The sequence below is a fragment of the Gorilla gorilla genome, chromosome 14 (genome assembly GCF_029281585.2).
Source record: "Gorilla gorilla gorilla isolate KB3781 chromosome 14, NHGRI_mGorGor1-v2.1_pri, whole genome shotgun sequence".
NCBI lineage: Eukaryota > Metazoa > Chordata > Mammalia > Primates > Hominidae > Gorilla > Gorilla gorilla.
In genome coordinates this window covers 71795115-71809493 of record NC_073238.2, presented here as the reverse complement: position 1 = coordinate 71809493, position 14379 = coordinate 71795115, and the positions used below count along the sequence as shown (strand labels likewise).

The 14379-nt window shown below is 50.2% G+C and overlaps 1 protein-coding gene across 1 annotated transcript; it reads right to left on the bottom strand.

Annotated features, from left to right (window-relative positions):
* Window positions 1–11363: 11363 nt before the first annotated feature.
* LOC134757069 (proline-rich protein 20E-like) lies at window positions 11364–13046 on the bottom strand. Its single transcript, XM_063697662.1, has 2 exons — window positions 12995–13046; window positions 11364–11977 (listed from the first exon to the last, which is right to left on the bottom strand). Exons 1-2 carry the CDS (start codon window positions 13044–13046, stop codon window positions 11364–11366), a joined length of 666 nt encoding a protein of 221 aa, XP_063553732.1.
* Window positions 13047–14379: the final 1333 nt, after the last annotated feature.

Below are 14379 nucleotides of genomic sequence, written 5' to 3'. Positions count from 1 at the left end.
AAAACAAGGGAGAAAGAACGGATTTAGGAAGACAGAGGTGACAAGGCAGGGGGATGGCCGTGGCCTTTCTGGGGGAATGAGGATTCTGTCCCCAACTGCACCCACCCAAGATCTATCCACCCCTCCGGGACTCCCAGACACACACCTGATCTTCCTACAGCTGGCTCCGGAGATCTGAAAATTAAGAGACTCTTCGACGAAGAGAGGCCCGAGGAGTTGGAGGTGTCCACAGGTTCACCTCACCGCTGTAGCTCTGAGGTAGTCCAGCCGCAGCCAGGGAGTCTGGAGGGAGCACGCAGCAGGTTCTGGCTCCGAGCCCAGCAGAAAGCCGACTGCTGGAGGCCGAGCGCGGTCCCTCTTATATGGCAGCAAGGCAGTCGCGTAAGGGACAGGCGTCGTCAGAGGGGGGCCGGCTGGGGTGGGCCTGGCTGGGCTTGCGAGGCGCATTGGGCCAGTCCCCTGCCAGTCAAATGGGGCCCTTCTGAGATGCCGCCATTTCTAGACGTCAATGGTGGATTGATTAATCTAATCATTGAGGAAGAAAATGCATAATGAGCTTTGGGTGTCAGCACAGTGAGGTGCGGTGCCCTGAAAGCGGCTGACAGGAAGATGTGATTAGCTTAGATCTGAGCATGGTCAAGGAAAGCATCCAAAGGGGGGATATCTGGGCTGAAATCTGGAACATAAAATTTGAAATTAGTCAACCTGCACCGGGCTGGGAGAGGCAGGGAGAGAGGAAGGGGAGTGAAGAAAGTGTGCTGAGGCCCGGACTGGAAGGGAGCCCGGCACATTCTGGGAATGGACGGGAGGCCAAGTCCGGGCGCAGAGGTGGTGCGAGGTGGAGGCAGGGTCCGCGCAGGAGCTGGTCTTGTTCCAAGGCAGCGGAAAACCGTGGAACGGTGTCGGGCAGTGGGTTAACATTTCAGAAACGACCAGCCTGGCTGTGAAGGAGCGCCAACCCAGGGTCCGCAGAATAAGTCAGGAGAGGCAAGAAGGCTATTGCAGCCCTCGGGGTTGGGCGCAGGGTGCTGTTAGACTGAGACCGAGGGAGGTAGAGGAGGAGAAAGTTCCCTGGTGGGAGAGAAATTTCCAAGAGAAAGCGAGACCCAGTGTGGACAGCCCTTGAGGAAGAGACTGCGGCCTTGGTAGCCCGCCCGTTCGTTCAGGCGGAGGTGGACCGAGAACCTGCTCTGAGTGGGAAGTGGAGGAGCTTGGCTTGTGCACATCTGGTTGAAGGAGCTTTTGAACTGCCAGGGGAGGATGTCAAGTGGCCTTTTGTAAAAAGAGTGGAGCTCAGCGCGATGGCGATGGGGCTGGAGATGCGTGTGAGACCCACACCACTGGCTTTTATTGCTGTGGGTGCACACACGGGTGGAGGAAGACAGCAGGAAACACAGCAGGACACTGGAGGGGATCCCACAGTGGGTTATTTGGTCGGTTTGCATCCTCGTTTTTTTACAGAGACGGGTTCTCGCTCTGTAGCCCAGGCTGGAGTGCAGTGGTGCCATCTCGGCTCGCTGCGGCTACTTGGGGGGCTGAGATAGGAGAATCAGTTCAAGTGATTCTGCTGTCTCAGCCTCCGGAGTAGCTGGACTACAGGTGAGCGCCACCACATCGGGATAATTTTGGGATTTTTTGGAGAGGCGAGGTTTCGCTATGTGCCCAGGCTTGTTTGGAAGTCCTCAGCTCAAGCCATCCTTCCCGCTCAACCTCCCGAGTAGCTGGGACCCCAGGCGCAAGCCACCGTGCCGTTCCAATTATTTTTTGGGTTTGTATTTTTTGTTGAAGTGAGGTTTTGCTATGTTTTCGCCTCACATACCTTTTGTGTCCCAAGACCCCATCCAGGGTACCACCGTACAATTCGTCACGGTTCCCCTTGGCTGCGACGGTTTCTCACACTTGCCTTGTTTTTGATGACCTTGACACTTTGCATACTGATCAGATGTATTGTGGGATGTCCTCTCCTGAAGTTCGTGTGATGTATTCCTTATGATCTGACTGGAATTATACGTTTTTGTAAGGAAGATTGCAGCGGGAAAGTGCCACTCCCATCCCATCCTGTCTAGAGTACACACCATCAAGCCGGCTTATCACTGCTGCTATTAGTCCTGGTCACCTGGCTGGGGCAGTGTTGATTACGTTTCTCCACCATAAAGTGATTTTCCCACCTCTTTCTCTACTGTACTGTTTGGAAGTCGCTACCTGTAGCCTATACTTAAATAAAAGGGAAGTTATGCTTTATCTCCTTGCAGGGGAATAGCTACCTAAACTCTGCGGAGTTCTCCTGTGTGGAGGATTTTCCCATTCTCCCCACATGTTTGTTTATTTAATCACTTATTTATATCAGTATGGACTTATGGACACCTATTGTATACTTTGATTTACACTCCAATACTTCAGGGGATGAATTATTCAATAATTGAACTGATTATTTTGTCAAATATTTTACTTAACTATTTAATTAGTAATTATTTAGTTAACTACTTTGTTACACAATGTTTCCAGCTTTGGCCACCGGGAGCTCCTTTAGTTGGCTTCCATGTCCCTTTGTCAACCTCCCATCGCTGTGGCTTTTGGTTTTGTTTGGTTTTGGGCGGCTCCTTTCTCCCTGGCACCACAGGATGCTCCACGCTTATTTGAGTATTCTCATCCTTATTGGGAGTGCGTGTGCTCACTGACCAAACCCATAGATTCTTCTGTGAAGTTTCTCTTCCAAACTTTGATCTTTCTTACTGGGATGACTTTTCTCTCTCTTTTTTCCATTATGAGACAAAGTTTTGCTCTTGTCACCCAGGCTGGAGGGCAACAGCATGATCTCGGATCACTGCAATGGCTCAATCTGGGCTCACTGCAACCTCCGCCTCCTGGGTTCAAAGGATTCTCCCGCCTCAGCCTCCTGAGCAGCTGGGACTACAGCGGCCCACCACCATGCCTGGCTAATTTTTCCCTTTTTATTAGGGCGAGACATGAGAATCGCTTCACTCCCGGGAATGGAGTTCTCAGTGAGCCGAAGCCACCGCGCTCCAGCCTGGGTGAAAGAGTGAGACTCTGTTTCAAAATGAATAAATACACGAATGAATCAACAAACCAGGAGGAATTACCAAGGGGTCTCGGTGCCTGCCTGCAGTCTGAGCTACTTGGCAACCTGATGTTGGAGGGTCACCTGAGCTGAGGAGGTGCAGGCTGCAGTGAGCTGTGATTGCACCACTGCACTCCAGCCTGGATGACTGAATGAGACCCTGTCTTACTCCACGTACAAACGTTTAATGAAGCATTCTGGTGGTAGAAATATCCTGGAAGTAGCGTATCAGCAGACCCTCCCCCGCGTAATGTAAAACCTGTGCATCTTTCCAGACAGATGTACAGCAAGGAGATAGTGGCACATGTGTGTAGGATGACTGCAAGGGGGCTTTCTGGCTTATGGACGACAGACCCCAATGGCAAGCCAAGAAGCAGCTCCCACTGCACAGTGCTCATTGTGATCCATGCCATGCTTCAATACGAAGTCACCTGTTCCTAGTTTGGAGACGCACGGACCCCACAGAGGCTCTGGTCCTGACCACACCTGTGTTGCCTGCCTGGACCTTATAGTCACTTCAGCGGGACCCCGGCACATGGCACGCCAGGTGTTTGTGAAAGCGAGCCACAAACGATGCTCTTAATGTATGCGTTTGTTGGTGTAGACTTGTGTGACTATGGGGAAAGATGCGATGTGAATGGAGAACAGAGACTGGAGACCTTTCTCTACCTTCCTTTCTGCTTTTAGTAAACACATTTTATATTTGCGATTTGTGAAATTTTAGTAAAAGAGCTGTTCTATAAAATAAGTCTGAAGAGAAAGGTTTATTTAGAAGGATTGAAAACACGAGAGAAAAATCTTTGATGTAAAAAGTTGTCTGTATTTTATTTGGACGTTTACAAAGGAGTGAAAACCAGCCAATAAGAGCCCACTTAATATAATACAAAATACAACAGTTCGTAACGCAACATTTATCAAACTCTGAAAAGATGGGAACTAACTCAACTTAAACATCTATGAGAAAGTTACAGCAAACGACTTGGTTAATGGTGAAACATTTAAAATATTCCCATTAAAGCCAGGAGGAAGCCAAGGACACTGCCGTCAAATTACTGATTCCTCATTTAGCGGTTCCAGTGAGTCACGCACTCTCCTTGTTTCCGTTAACCCCCCCACCCACCCCAACACCTTTTGTCTGATTCATCAAATGTCCTTTGATCCCCTTTGTCCTCAATCGGTTTGAAATTTTACCTTCTATTCCAATTCACTTAGTGGTTCCCAAAGGGTACCTACATTGAGACTTAAAAATGTGTCAGTCTAGAGTTTTATTGCTCTTATATTCAGCCACTCTATCGTCTCCAGGCACTAGACAAGAACTTTAGTAACTTCTAGCTCCTTCTGAATTTTCGCATGCCGCACATGTCTATATGAGTGTCTTCTGGAGTTTTCATTCTAGGTCATCAATCCTTTTTCCAGAATCGTACTTCTCTGGACTTAAGAATACAGTTTCCTAATTTCCATGCTTCCTGATCGTTGCTGCATCCCACTTCTTCCAGGTTGTCTGGGTTGGCTTTTTCTTGGCTGAAAAACGTGACGTGTACTTTCACTGTACATGACAGCTCCATTCCAATCGCCTTGTACAGAAAGGGGGTTTAGCAGCTTGCATATTGTAAGTTGTGTACTCTAAGTTCAGGGGAAGCTCAGGCTTCAGGTCCAGTCGGGGGAGGAGTGGAGCAGAACTGGGGCTGGGGGGAACGTCCAGGTGGAAGAAAGGGAGGCTGGGAACAACGTGGGTGGCAGACAGTGGTCAATATGCAATGTGGGTGAGGAACACTGGGACCCCTTGCACATAGGTGCCGTGGGGGGTTTGAATGACTTGTAAAACAGCTGAGTCACCCAGAGCCCTAAACCCGATGCAGGGATAGAGGGTCAACACGGGTTGCCAGGCAACAGCCTGAGGCCCAGGAGCAGTGGGCGGCTCCTGAAACCCCAGCTCAGGTTGCGCCACGTCGGGGCCAGGGCCTCCCTGCACAGTTCCAGGCAGAGGACCAGTTTCAGAAAGAGAGAAGGCTGCGGTCTCCGTGATTTCCGGTTCCCCCTGGTGGCCTGGCTCTCCATGGTGGTCCTGTTGGATGTGCACGTCCGGTCCCGTCAAGCGTTCTGCCCCCTGTCTCTGGCCAGCGTCCCCGCGGGGCCCAGCCCTTCTGCCACGGCCTCGCCCTGGCCGCCGGCTTCCTCCCCGGCGCCGGCCTCTCTCTGCAGGACGGGGTGACTCTGTGCGAGCCGGGGTCTGCCATCTGGAGGGTGTCACGTAAGCGACGGGTTTTGCGGGTTGGGCTGGCTGTGCGGGCCCATCTGCTTCCACGGAGTCTTCAGGGTCTGCAACACAGCAGCCTGGCTCTGGAGGAGGCCCACCTGAGGCTAAAAGAGAAGCAGAGCGTGAGCAGAGAGAGATAGAAGGAATTTTACCCATCAAGCAGTTATAGGATACTTTTAAAAATAAATACTCAGAGAAAAGAGGGATTTTGGAAGTTAAAATTGTGAGAGAAGAAACAAAACTCTCCATGGAAATTGGAGAAGGAAGTTGAGAAGATCTCCCACAGAACAAAGCAAAAATCTAAAGTGACGGAAAGAAGGATGAGATATAAGAGAATTAGAGGTATGTTGTCACTGAGACATTTCACCATAAAATTTCAGAGTGCTGAGGGAAAAGAGAAGATTCTAAAAGATTCTAGAGAGAGGGAGACAGAGAAAGGAAAAGTCACATGGAAAGGGCTAGGATTCCACATGTCTCACAAATCAGACATCTCAAAAGCAGCAGTTGAGTCTAGAACGTAAGAGAAAATGTCTTCGAAATTTCAAGGGAAATGAATTTCCCACCTAAAATTTCGTGTCCAACCAAAGTTACACTAAAGAATCTGGGAGGGTAGAAGGAAGATGTTTCAGACAAGCAAGATGTTAAAGAATTTCCTTTCAGTGGATGCTTTGTTGTTATGCGTCTGTCAAACTAGACAAGATTAAAAGATTTAGGACACTCAGTGTATGAAGGGAAATGTTTTGGAGAACAATGTGGCAACAGCCGTAAAATTCCAACTCCTCCGGGAAAGAACAAGGTGGAAGTACTGGTTTATTATAGATCAAGATGTAGCGTGAGGACTCGCTCTGCTACGGAGAAACAGTAATACAAACTAAACAGAACAAAACAGCGACAACAACAGCAAATCTCAGATTTGGGAAATGGGATTACAGTTGGAAAGAGGGAAAGGAATTTCCCAGATGATGTGGAACCTGGGAGCTGACTTACAACAAGCAGCCCAGGTTGAGGCAGGATATGAGAAGGTGAAACAGAGAATGCTTGATTGAGTTTGAATTCAAACAATTGGGGAAGAATTGGGGAACAAGCGAAATTAAAAAGAGAGTGGCAGGCGTTTGATGTACCTTGATTAGGGGCCGTGGAGCGAAGTCGCTTCGAAGGCCTTGGCTCCTCCATGAGCAATCTGCGGGAGGGGCTGGGGAGAAAAACAAGGGAGAAAGAACGGATTTAGGAAGACAGAGGTGACAAGGCAGGGGGATGGCCGTGGCCTTTCTGGGGGAATGAGGATTCTGTCCCCAACTGCACCCACCCAAGATCTATCCACCCCTCCGGGACTCCCAGACACACACCTGATCTTCCTACAGCTGGCTCCGGAGATCTGAAAATTAAGAGACTCTTCGACGAAGAGAGGCCCGAGGAGTTGGAGGTGTCCACAGGTTCACCTCACCGCTGTAGCTCTGAGGTAGTCCAGCCGCAGCCAGGGAGTCTGGAGGGAGCACGCAGCAGGTTCTGGCTCCGAGCCCAGCAGAAAGCCGACTGCTGGAGGCCGAGCGCGGTCCCTCTTATATGGCAGCAAGGCAGTCGCGTAAGGGACAGGCGTCGTCAGAGGGGGGCCGGCTGGGGTGGGCCTGGCTGGGCTTGCGAGGCGCATTGGGCCAGTCCCCTGCCAGTCAAATGGGGCCCTTCTGAGATGCCGCCATTTCTAGACGTCAATGGTGGATTGATTAATCTAATCATTGAGGAAGAAAATGCATAATGAGCTTTGGGTGTCAGCACAGTGAGGTGCGGTGCCCTGAAAGCGGCTGACAGGAAGATGTGATTAGCTTAGATCTGAGCATGGTCAAGGAAAGCATCCAAAGGGGGGATATCTGGGCTGAAATCTGGAACATAAAATTTGAAATTAGTCAACCTGCACCGGGCTGGGAGAGGCAGGGAGAGAGGAAGGGGAGTGAAGAAAGTGTGCTGAGGCCCGGACTGGAAGGGAGCCCGGCACATTCTGGGAATGGACGGGAGGCCAAGTCCGGGCGCAGAGGTGGTGCGAGGTGGAGGCAGGGTCCGCGCAGGAGCTGGTCTTGTTCCAAGGCAGCGGAAAACCGTGGAACGGTGTCGGGCAGTGGGTTAACATTTCAGAAACGACCAGCCTGGCTGTGAAGGAGCGCCAACCCAGGGTCCGCAGAATAAGTCAGGAGAGGCAAGAAGGCTATTGCAGCCCTCGGGGTTGGGCGCAGGGTGCTGTTAGACTGAGACCGAGGGAGGTAGAGGAGGAGAAAGTTCCCTGGTGGGAGAGAAATTTCCAAGAGAAAGCGAGACCCAGTGTGGACAGCCCTTGAGGAAGAGACTGCGGCCTTGGTAGCCCGCCCGTTCGTTCAGGCGGAGGTGGACCGAGAACCTGCTCTGAGTGGGAAGTGGAGGAGCTTGGCTTGTGCACATCTGGTTGAAGGAGCTTTTGAACTGCCAGGGGAGGATGTCAAGTGGCCTTTTGTAAAAAGAGTGGAGCTCAGCGCGATGGCGATGGGGCTGGAGATGCGTGTGAGACCCCCACCACTGGCTTTTATTGCTGTGGGTGCACACACGGGTGGAGGAAGACAGCAGGAAACACAGCAGGACACTGGAGGGGATCCCACAGTGGGTTATTTGGTCGGTTTGCATCCTCGTTTTTTTACAGAGACGGGTTCTCGCTCTGTAGCCCAGGCTGGAGTGCAGTGGTGCCATCTCGGCTCGCTGCGGCTACTTGGGGGTCTGAGATAGGAGAATCAGTTCAAGTGATTCTGCTGTCTCAGCCTCCGGAGTAGCTGGACTACAGGTGAGCGCCACCACATCGGGATAATTTTGGGATTTTTTGGAGAGGCGAGGTTTCGCTATGTGCCCAGGCTTGTTTGGAAGTCCTCAGCTCAAGCCATCCTTCCCGCTCAACCTCCCGAGTAGCTGGGACCCCAGGCGCAAGCCACCGTGCCGTTCCAATTATTTTTTGGGTTTGTATTTTTTGTTGAAGTGAGGTTTTGCTATGTTTTCGCCTCACATACCTTTTGTGTCCCAAGACCCCATCCAGGGTACCACCGTACAATTCGTCACGGTTCCCCTTGGCTGCGACGGTTTCTCACACTTGCCTTGTTTTTGATGACCTTGACACTTTGCATACTGATCAGATGTATTGTGGGATGTCCTCTCCTGAAGTTCGTGTGATGTATTCCTTATGATCTGACTGGAATTATACGTTTTTGTAAGGAAGATTGCAGCGGGAAAGTGCCACTCCCATCCCATCCTGTCTAGAGTACACACCATCAAGCCGGCTTATCACTGCTGCTATTAGTCCTGGTCACCTGGCTGGGGCAGTGTTGATTACGTTTCTCCACCATAAAGTGATTTTCCCACCTCTTTCTCTACTGTACTGTTTGGAAGTCGCTACCTGTAGCCTATACTTAAATAAAAGGGAAGTTATGCTTTATCTCCTTGCAGGGGAATAGCTACCTAAACTCTGCGGAGTTCTCCTGTGTGGAGGATTTTCCCATTCTCCCCACATGTTTGTTTATTTAATCACTTATTTATATCAGTATGGACTTATGGACACCTATTGTATACTTTGATTTACACTCCAATACTTCAGGGGATGAATTATTCAATAATTGAACTGATTATTTTGTCAAATATTTTACTTAACTATTTAATTAGTAATTATTTAGTTAACTACTTTGTTACACAATGTTTCCAGCTTTGGCCACCGGGAGCTCCTTTAGTTGGCTTCCATGTCCCTTTGTCAACCTCCCATCGCTGTGGCTTTTGGTTTTGTTTGGTTTTGGGCGGCTCCTTTCTCCCTGGCACCACAGGATGCTCCACGCTTATTTGAGTATTCTCATCCTTATTGGGAGTGCGTGTGCTCACTGACCAAACCCATAGATTCTTCTGTGAAGTTTCTCTTCCAAACTTTGATCTTTCTTACTGGGATGACTTTTCTCTCTCTTTTTTCCATTATGAGACAAAGTTTTGCTCTTGTCACCCAGGCTGGAGGGCAACAGCATGATCTCGGATCACTGCAATGGCTCAATCTGGGCTCACTGCAACCTCCGCCTCCTGGGTTCAAAGGATTCTCCCGCCTCAGCCTCCTGAGCAGCTGGGACTACAGCGGCCCACCACCATGCCTGGCTAATTTTTCCCTTTTTATTAGGGCGAGACATGAGAATCGCTTCACTCCCGGGAATGGAGTTCTCAGTGAGCCGAAGCCACCGCGCTCCAGCCTGGGTGAAAGAGTGAGACTCTGTTTCAAAATGCATAAATACACGAATGAATCAACAAACCAGGAGGAATTACCAAGGGGTCTCGGTGCCTGCCTGCAGTCTGAGCTACTTGGCAACCTGATGTTGGAGGGTCACCTGAGCTGAGGAGGTGCAGGCTGCAGTGAGCTGTGATTGCACCACTGCACTCCAGCCTGGATGACTGAATGAGACCCTGTCTTACTCCACGTACAAACGTTTAATGAAGCATTCTGGTGGTAGAAATATCCTGGAAGTAGCGTATCAGCAGACCCTCCCCCGCGTAATGTAAAACCTGTGCATCTTTCCAGACAGATGTACAGCAAGGAGATAGTGGCACATGTGTGTAGGATGACTGCAAGGGGGCTTTCTGGCTTATGGACGACAGACCCCAATGGCAAGCCAAGAAGCAGCTCCCACTGCACAGTGCTCATTGTGATCCATGCCATGCTTCAATACGAAGTCACCTGTTCCTAGTTTGGAGACGCACGGACCCCACAGAGGCTCTGGTCCTGACCACACCTGTGTTGCCTGCCTGGACCTTATAGTCACTTCAGCGGGACCCCGGCACATGGCACGCCAGGTGTTTGTGAAAGCGAGCCACAAACGATGCTCTTAATGTATGCGTTTGTTGGTGTAGACTTGTGTGACTATGGGGAAAGATGCGATGTGAATGGAGAACAGAGACTGGAGTCCTTTCTCTACCTTCCTTTCTGCTTTTAGTAAACACATTTTATATTTGCGATTTGTGAAATTTTAGTAAAAGAGCTGTTCTATAAAATAAGTCTGAAGAGAAAGGTTTATTTAGAAGGATTGAAAACACGAGAGAAAAATCTTTGATGTAAAAAGTTGTCTGTATTTTATTTGGACGTTTACAAAGGAGTGAAAACCAGCCAATAAGAGCCCACTTAATATAATACAAAATACAACAGTTCGTAACGCAACATTTATCAAACTCTGAAAAGATGGGAACTAACTCAACTTAAACATCTATGAGAAAGTTACAGCAAACGACTTGGTTAATGGTGAAACATTTAAAATATTCCCATTAAAGCCAGGAGGAAGCCAAGGACACTGCCGTCAAATTACTGATTCCTCATTTAGCGGTTCCAGTGAGTCACGCACTCTCCTTGTTTCCGTTAACCCCCCCACCCACCCCAACACCTTTTGTCTGATTCATCAAATGTCCTTTGATCCCCTTTGTCCTCAATCGGTTTGAAATTTTACCTTCTATTCCAATTCACTTAGTGGTTCCCAAAGGGTACCTACATTGAGACTTAAAAATGTGTCAGTCTAGAGTTTTATTGCTCTTATATTCAGCCACTCTATCGTCTCCAGGCACTAGACAAGAACTTTAGTAACTTCTAGCTCCTTCTGAATTTTCGCATGCCGCACATGTCTATATGAGTGTCTTCTGGAGTTTTCATTCTAGGTCATCAATCCTTTTTCCAGAATCGTACTTCTCTGGACTTAAGAATACAGTTTCCTAATTTCCATGCTTCCTGATCGTTGCTGCATCCCACTTCTTCCAGGTTGTCTGGGTTGGCTTTTTCTTGGCTGAAAAACGTGACGTGTACTTTCACTGTACATGACAGCTCCATTCCAATCGCCTTGTACAGAAAGGGGGTTTAGCAGCTTGCATATTGTAAGTTGTGTACTCTAAGTTCAGGGGAAGCTCAGGCTTCAGGTCCAGTCGGGGGAGGAGTGGAGCAGAACTGGGGCTGGGGGGAACGTCCAGGTGGAAGAAAGGGAGGCTGGGAACAACGTGGGTGGCAGACAGTGGTCAATATGCAATGTGGGTGAGGAACACTGGGACCCCTTGCACATAGGTGCCGTGGGGGGTTTGAATGACTTGTAAAACAGCTGAGTCACCCAGAGCCCTAAACCCGATGCAGGGATAGAGGGTCAACACGGGTTGCCAGGCAACAGCCTGAGGCCCAGGAGCAGTGGGCGGCTCCTGAAACCCCAGCTCAGGTTGCGCCACGTCGGGGCCAGGGCCTCCCTGCACAGTTCCAGGCAGAGGACCAGTTTCAGAAAGAGAGAAGGCTGCGGTCTCCGTGATTTCCGGTTCCCCCTGGTGGCCTGGCTCTCCATGGTGGTCCAGTTGGATGTGCACGTCCGGTCCCGTCAAGCGTTCTGCCCCCTGTCTCTGGCCAGCGTCCCCGCGGGGCCCAGCCCTTCTGCCACGGCCTCGCCCTGGCCGCCGGCTTCCTCCCCGGCGCCGGCCTCTCTCTGCAGGACGGGGTGACTCTGTGCGAGCCGGGGTCTGCCATCTGGAGGGTGTCACGTAAGCGACGGGTTTTGCGGGTTGGGCTGGCTGTGCGGGCCCATCTGCTTCCACGGAGTCTTCAGGGTCCGCAACACAGCAGCCTGGCTCTGGAGGAGGCCCACCTGAGGCTAAAAGAGAAGCAGAGCGTGAGCAGAGAGAGATAGAAGGAATTTTACCCATCAAGCAGTTATAGGATACTTTTAAAAATAAATACTCAGAGAAAAGAGGGATTTTGGAAGTTAAAATTGTGAGAGAAGAAACAAAACTCTCCATGGAAATTGGAGAAGGAAGTTGAGAAGATCTCCCACAGAACAAAGCAAAAATCTAAAGTGACGGAAAGAAGGATGAGATATAAGAGAATTAGAGGTATGTTGTCACTGAGACATTTCACCATAAAATTTCAGAGTGCTGAGGGAAAAGAGAAGATTCTAAAAGATTCTAGAGAGAGGGAGACAGAGAAAGGAAAAGTCACATGGAAAGGGCTAGGATTCCACATGTCTCACAAATCAGACATCTCAAAAGCAGCAGTTGAGTCTAGAACGTAAGAGAAAATGTCTTCGAAATTTCAAGGGAAATGAATTTCCCACCTAAAATTTCGTGTCCAACCAAAGTTACACTAAAGAATCTGGGAGGGTAGAAGGAAGATGTTTCAGACAAGCAAGATGTTAAAGAATTTCCTTTCAGTGGATGCTTTGTTGTTATGCGTCTGTCAAACTAGACAAGATTAAAAGATTTAGGACACTCAGTGTATGAAGGGAAATGTTTTGGAGAACAATGTGGCAACAGCCGTAAAATTCCAACTCCTCCGGGAAAGAACAAGGTGGAAGTACTGGTTTATTATAGATCAAGATGTAGCGTGAGGACTCGCTCTGCTACGGAGAAACAGTAATACAAACTAAACAGAACAAAACAGCGACAACAACAGCAAATCTCAGATTTGGGAAATGGGATTACAGTTGGAAAGAGGGAAAGGAATTTCCCAGATGATGTGGAACCTGGGAGCTGACTTACAACAAGCAGCCCAGGTTGAGGCAGGCTATGAGAAGGTGAAACAGAGAATGCTTGATTGAGTTTGAATTCAAACAATTGGGGAAGAATTGGGGAACAAGCGAAATTAAAAAGAGAGTGGCAGGCGTTTGATGTACCTTGATTAGGGGCCGTGGAGCGAAGTCGCTTCGAAGGCCTTGGCTCCTCCATGAGCAATCTGCGGGAGGGGCTGGGGAGAAAAACAAGGGAGAAAGAACGGATTTAGGAAGACAGAGGTGACAAGGCAGGGGGATGGCCGTGGCCTTTCTGGGGGAATGAGGATTCTGTCCCCAACTGCACCCACCCAAGATCTATCCACCCCTCCGGGACTCCCAGACACACACCTGATCTTCCTACAGCTGGCTCCGCAGATCTGAAAATTAAGAGACTCTTCGACGAAGAGAGGCCCGAGGAGTTGGAGGTGTCCACAGGTTCACCTCACCGCTGTAGCTCTGAGGTAGTCCAGCCGCAGCCAGGGAGTCTGGAGGGAGCACGCAGCAGGTTCTGGCTCCGAGCCCAGCAGAAAGCCGACTGCTGGAGGCCGAGCGCGGTCCCTCTTATATGGCAGCAAGGCAGTCGCGTAAGGGACAGGCGTCGTCAGAGGGGGGCCGGCTGGGGTGGGCCTGGCTGGGCTTGCGAGGCGCATTGGGCCAGTCCCCTGCCAGTCAAATGGGGCCCTTCTGAGATGCCGCCATTTCTAGACGTCAATGGTGGATTGATTAATCTAATCATTGAGGAAGAAAATGCATAATGAGCTTTGGGTGTCAGCACAGTGAGGTGCGGTGCCCTGAAAGCGGCTGACAGGAAGATGTGATTAGCTTAGATCTGAGCATGGTCAAGGAAAGCATCCAAAGGGGGGATATCTGGGCTGAAATCTGGAACATAAAATTTGAAATTAGTCAACCTGCACCGGGCTGGGAGAGGCAGGGAGAGAGGAAGGGGAGTGAAGAAAGTGTGCTGAGGCCCGGACTGGAAGGGAGCCCGGCACATTCTGGGAATGGACGGGAGGCCAAGTCCGGGCGCAGAGGTGGTGCGACGTGGAGGCAGGGTCCGCGCAGGAGCTGGTCTTGTTCCAAGGCAGCGGAAAACCGTGGAACGGTGTCGGGCAGTGGGTTAACATTTCAGAAACGACCAGCCTGGCTGTGAAGGAGCGCCAACCCAGGGTCCGCAGAATAAGTCAGGAGAGGCAAGAAGGCTATTGCAGCCCTCGGGGTTGGGCGCAGGGTGCTGTTAGACTGAGACCGAGGGAGGTAGAGGAGGAGAAAGTTCCCTGGTGGGAGAGAAATTTCCAAGAGAAAGCGAGACCCAGTGTGGACAGCCCTTGAGGAAGAGACTGCGGCCTTGGTAGCCCGCCCGTTCGTTCAGGCGGAGGTGGACCGAGAACCTGCTCTGAGTGGGAAGTGGAGGAGCTTGGCTTGTGCACATCTGGTTGAAGGAGCTTTTGAACTGCCAGGGGAGGATGTCAAGTGGCCTTTTGTAAAAAGAGTGGAGCTCAGCGCGATGG

Coding starts and splice junctions, on each gene's coding strand:
- LOC134757069 (XM_063697662.1), bottom strand. CDS start 13,046: ATGGAGGAGCCAAGGCCTTCGAAGCGACTTCGCTCCACGGCCCCTAAT. Junction 11,978..12,994: donor CTCCACGGCCCCTAATCAAG/GTACATCAAACG, acceptor CTTCTCTTTTAG/CCTCAGGTGGGCCTCCTCCA.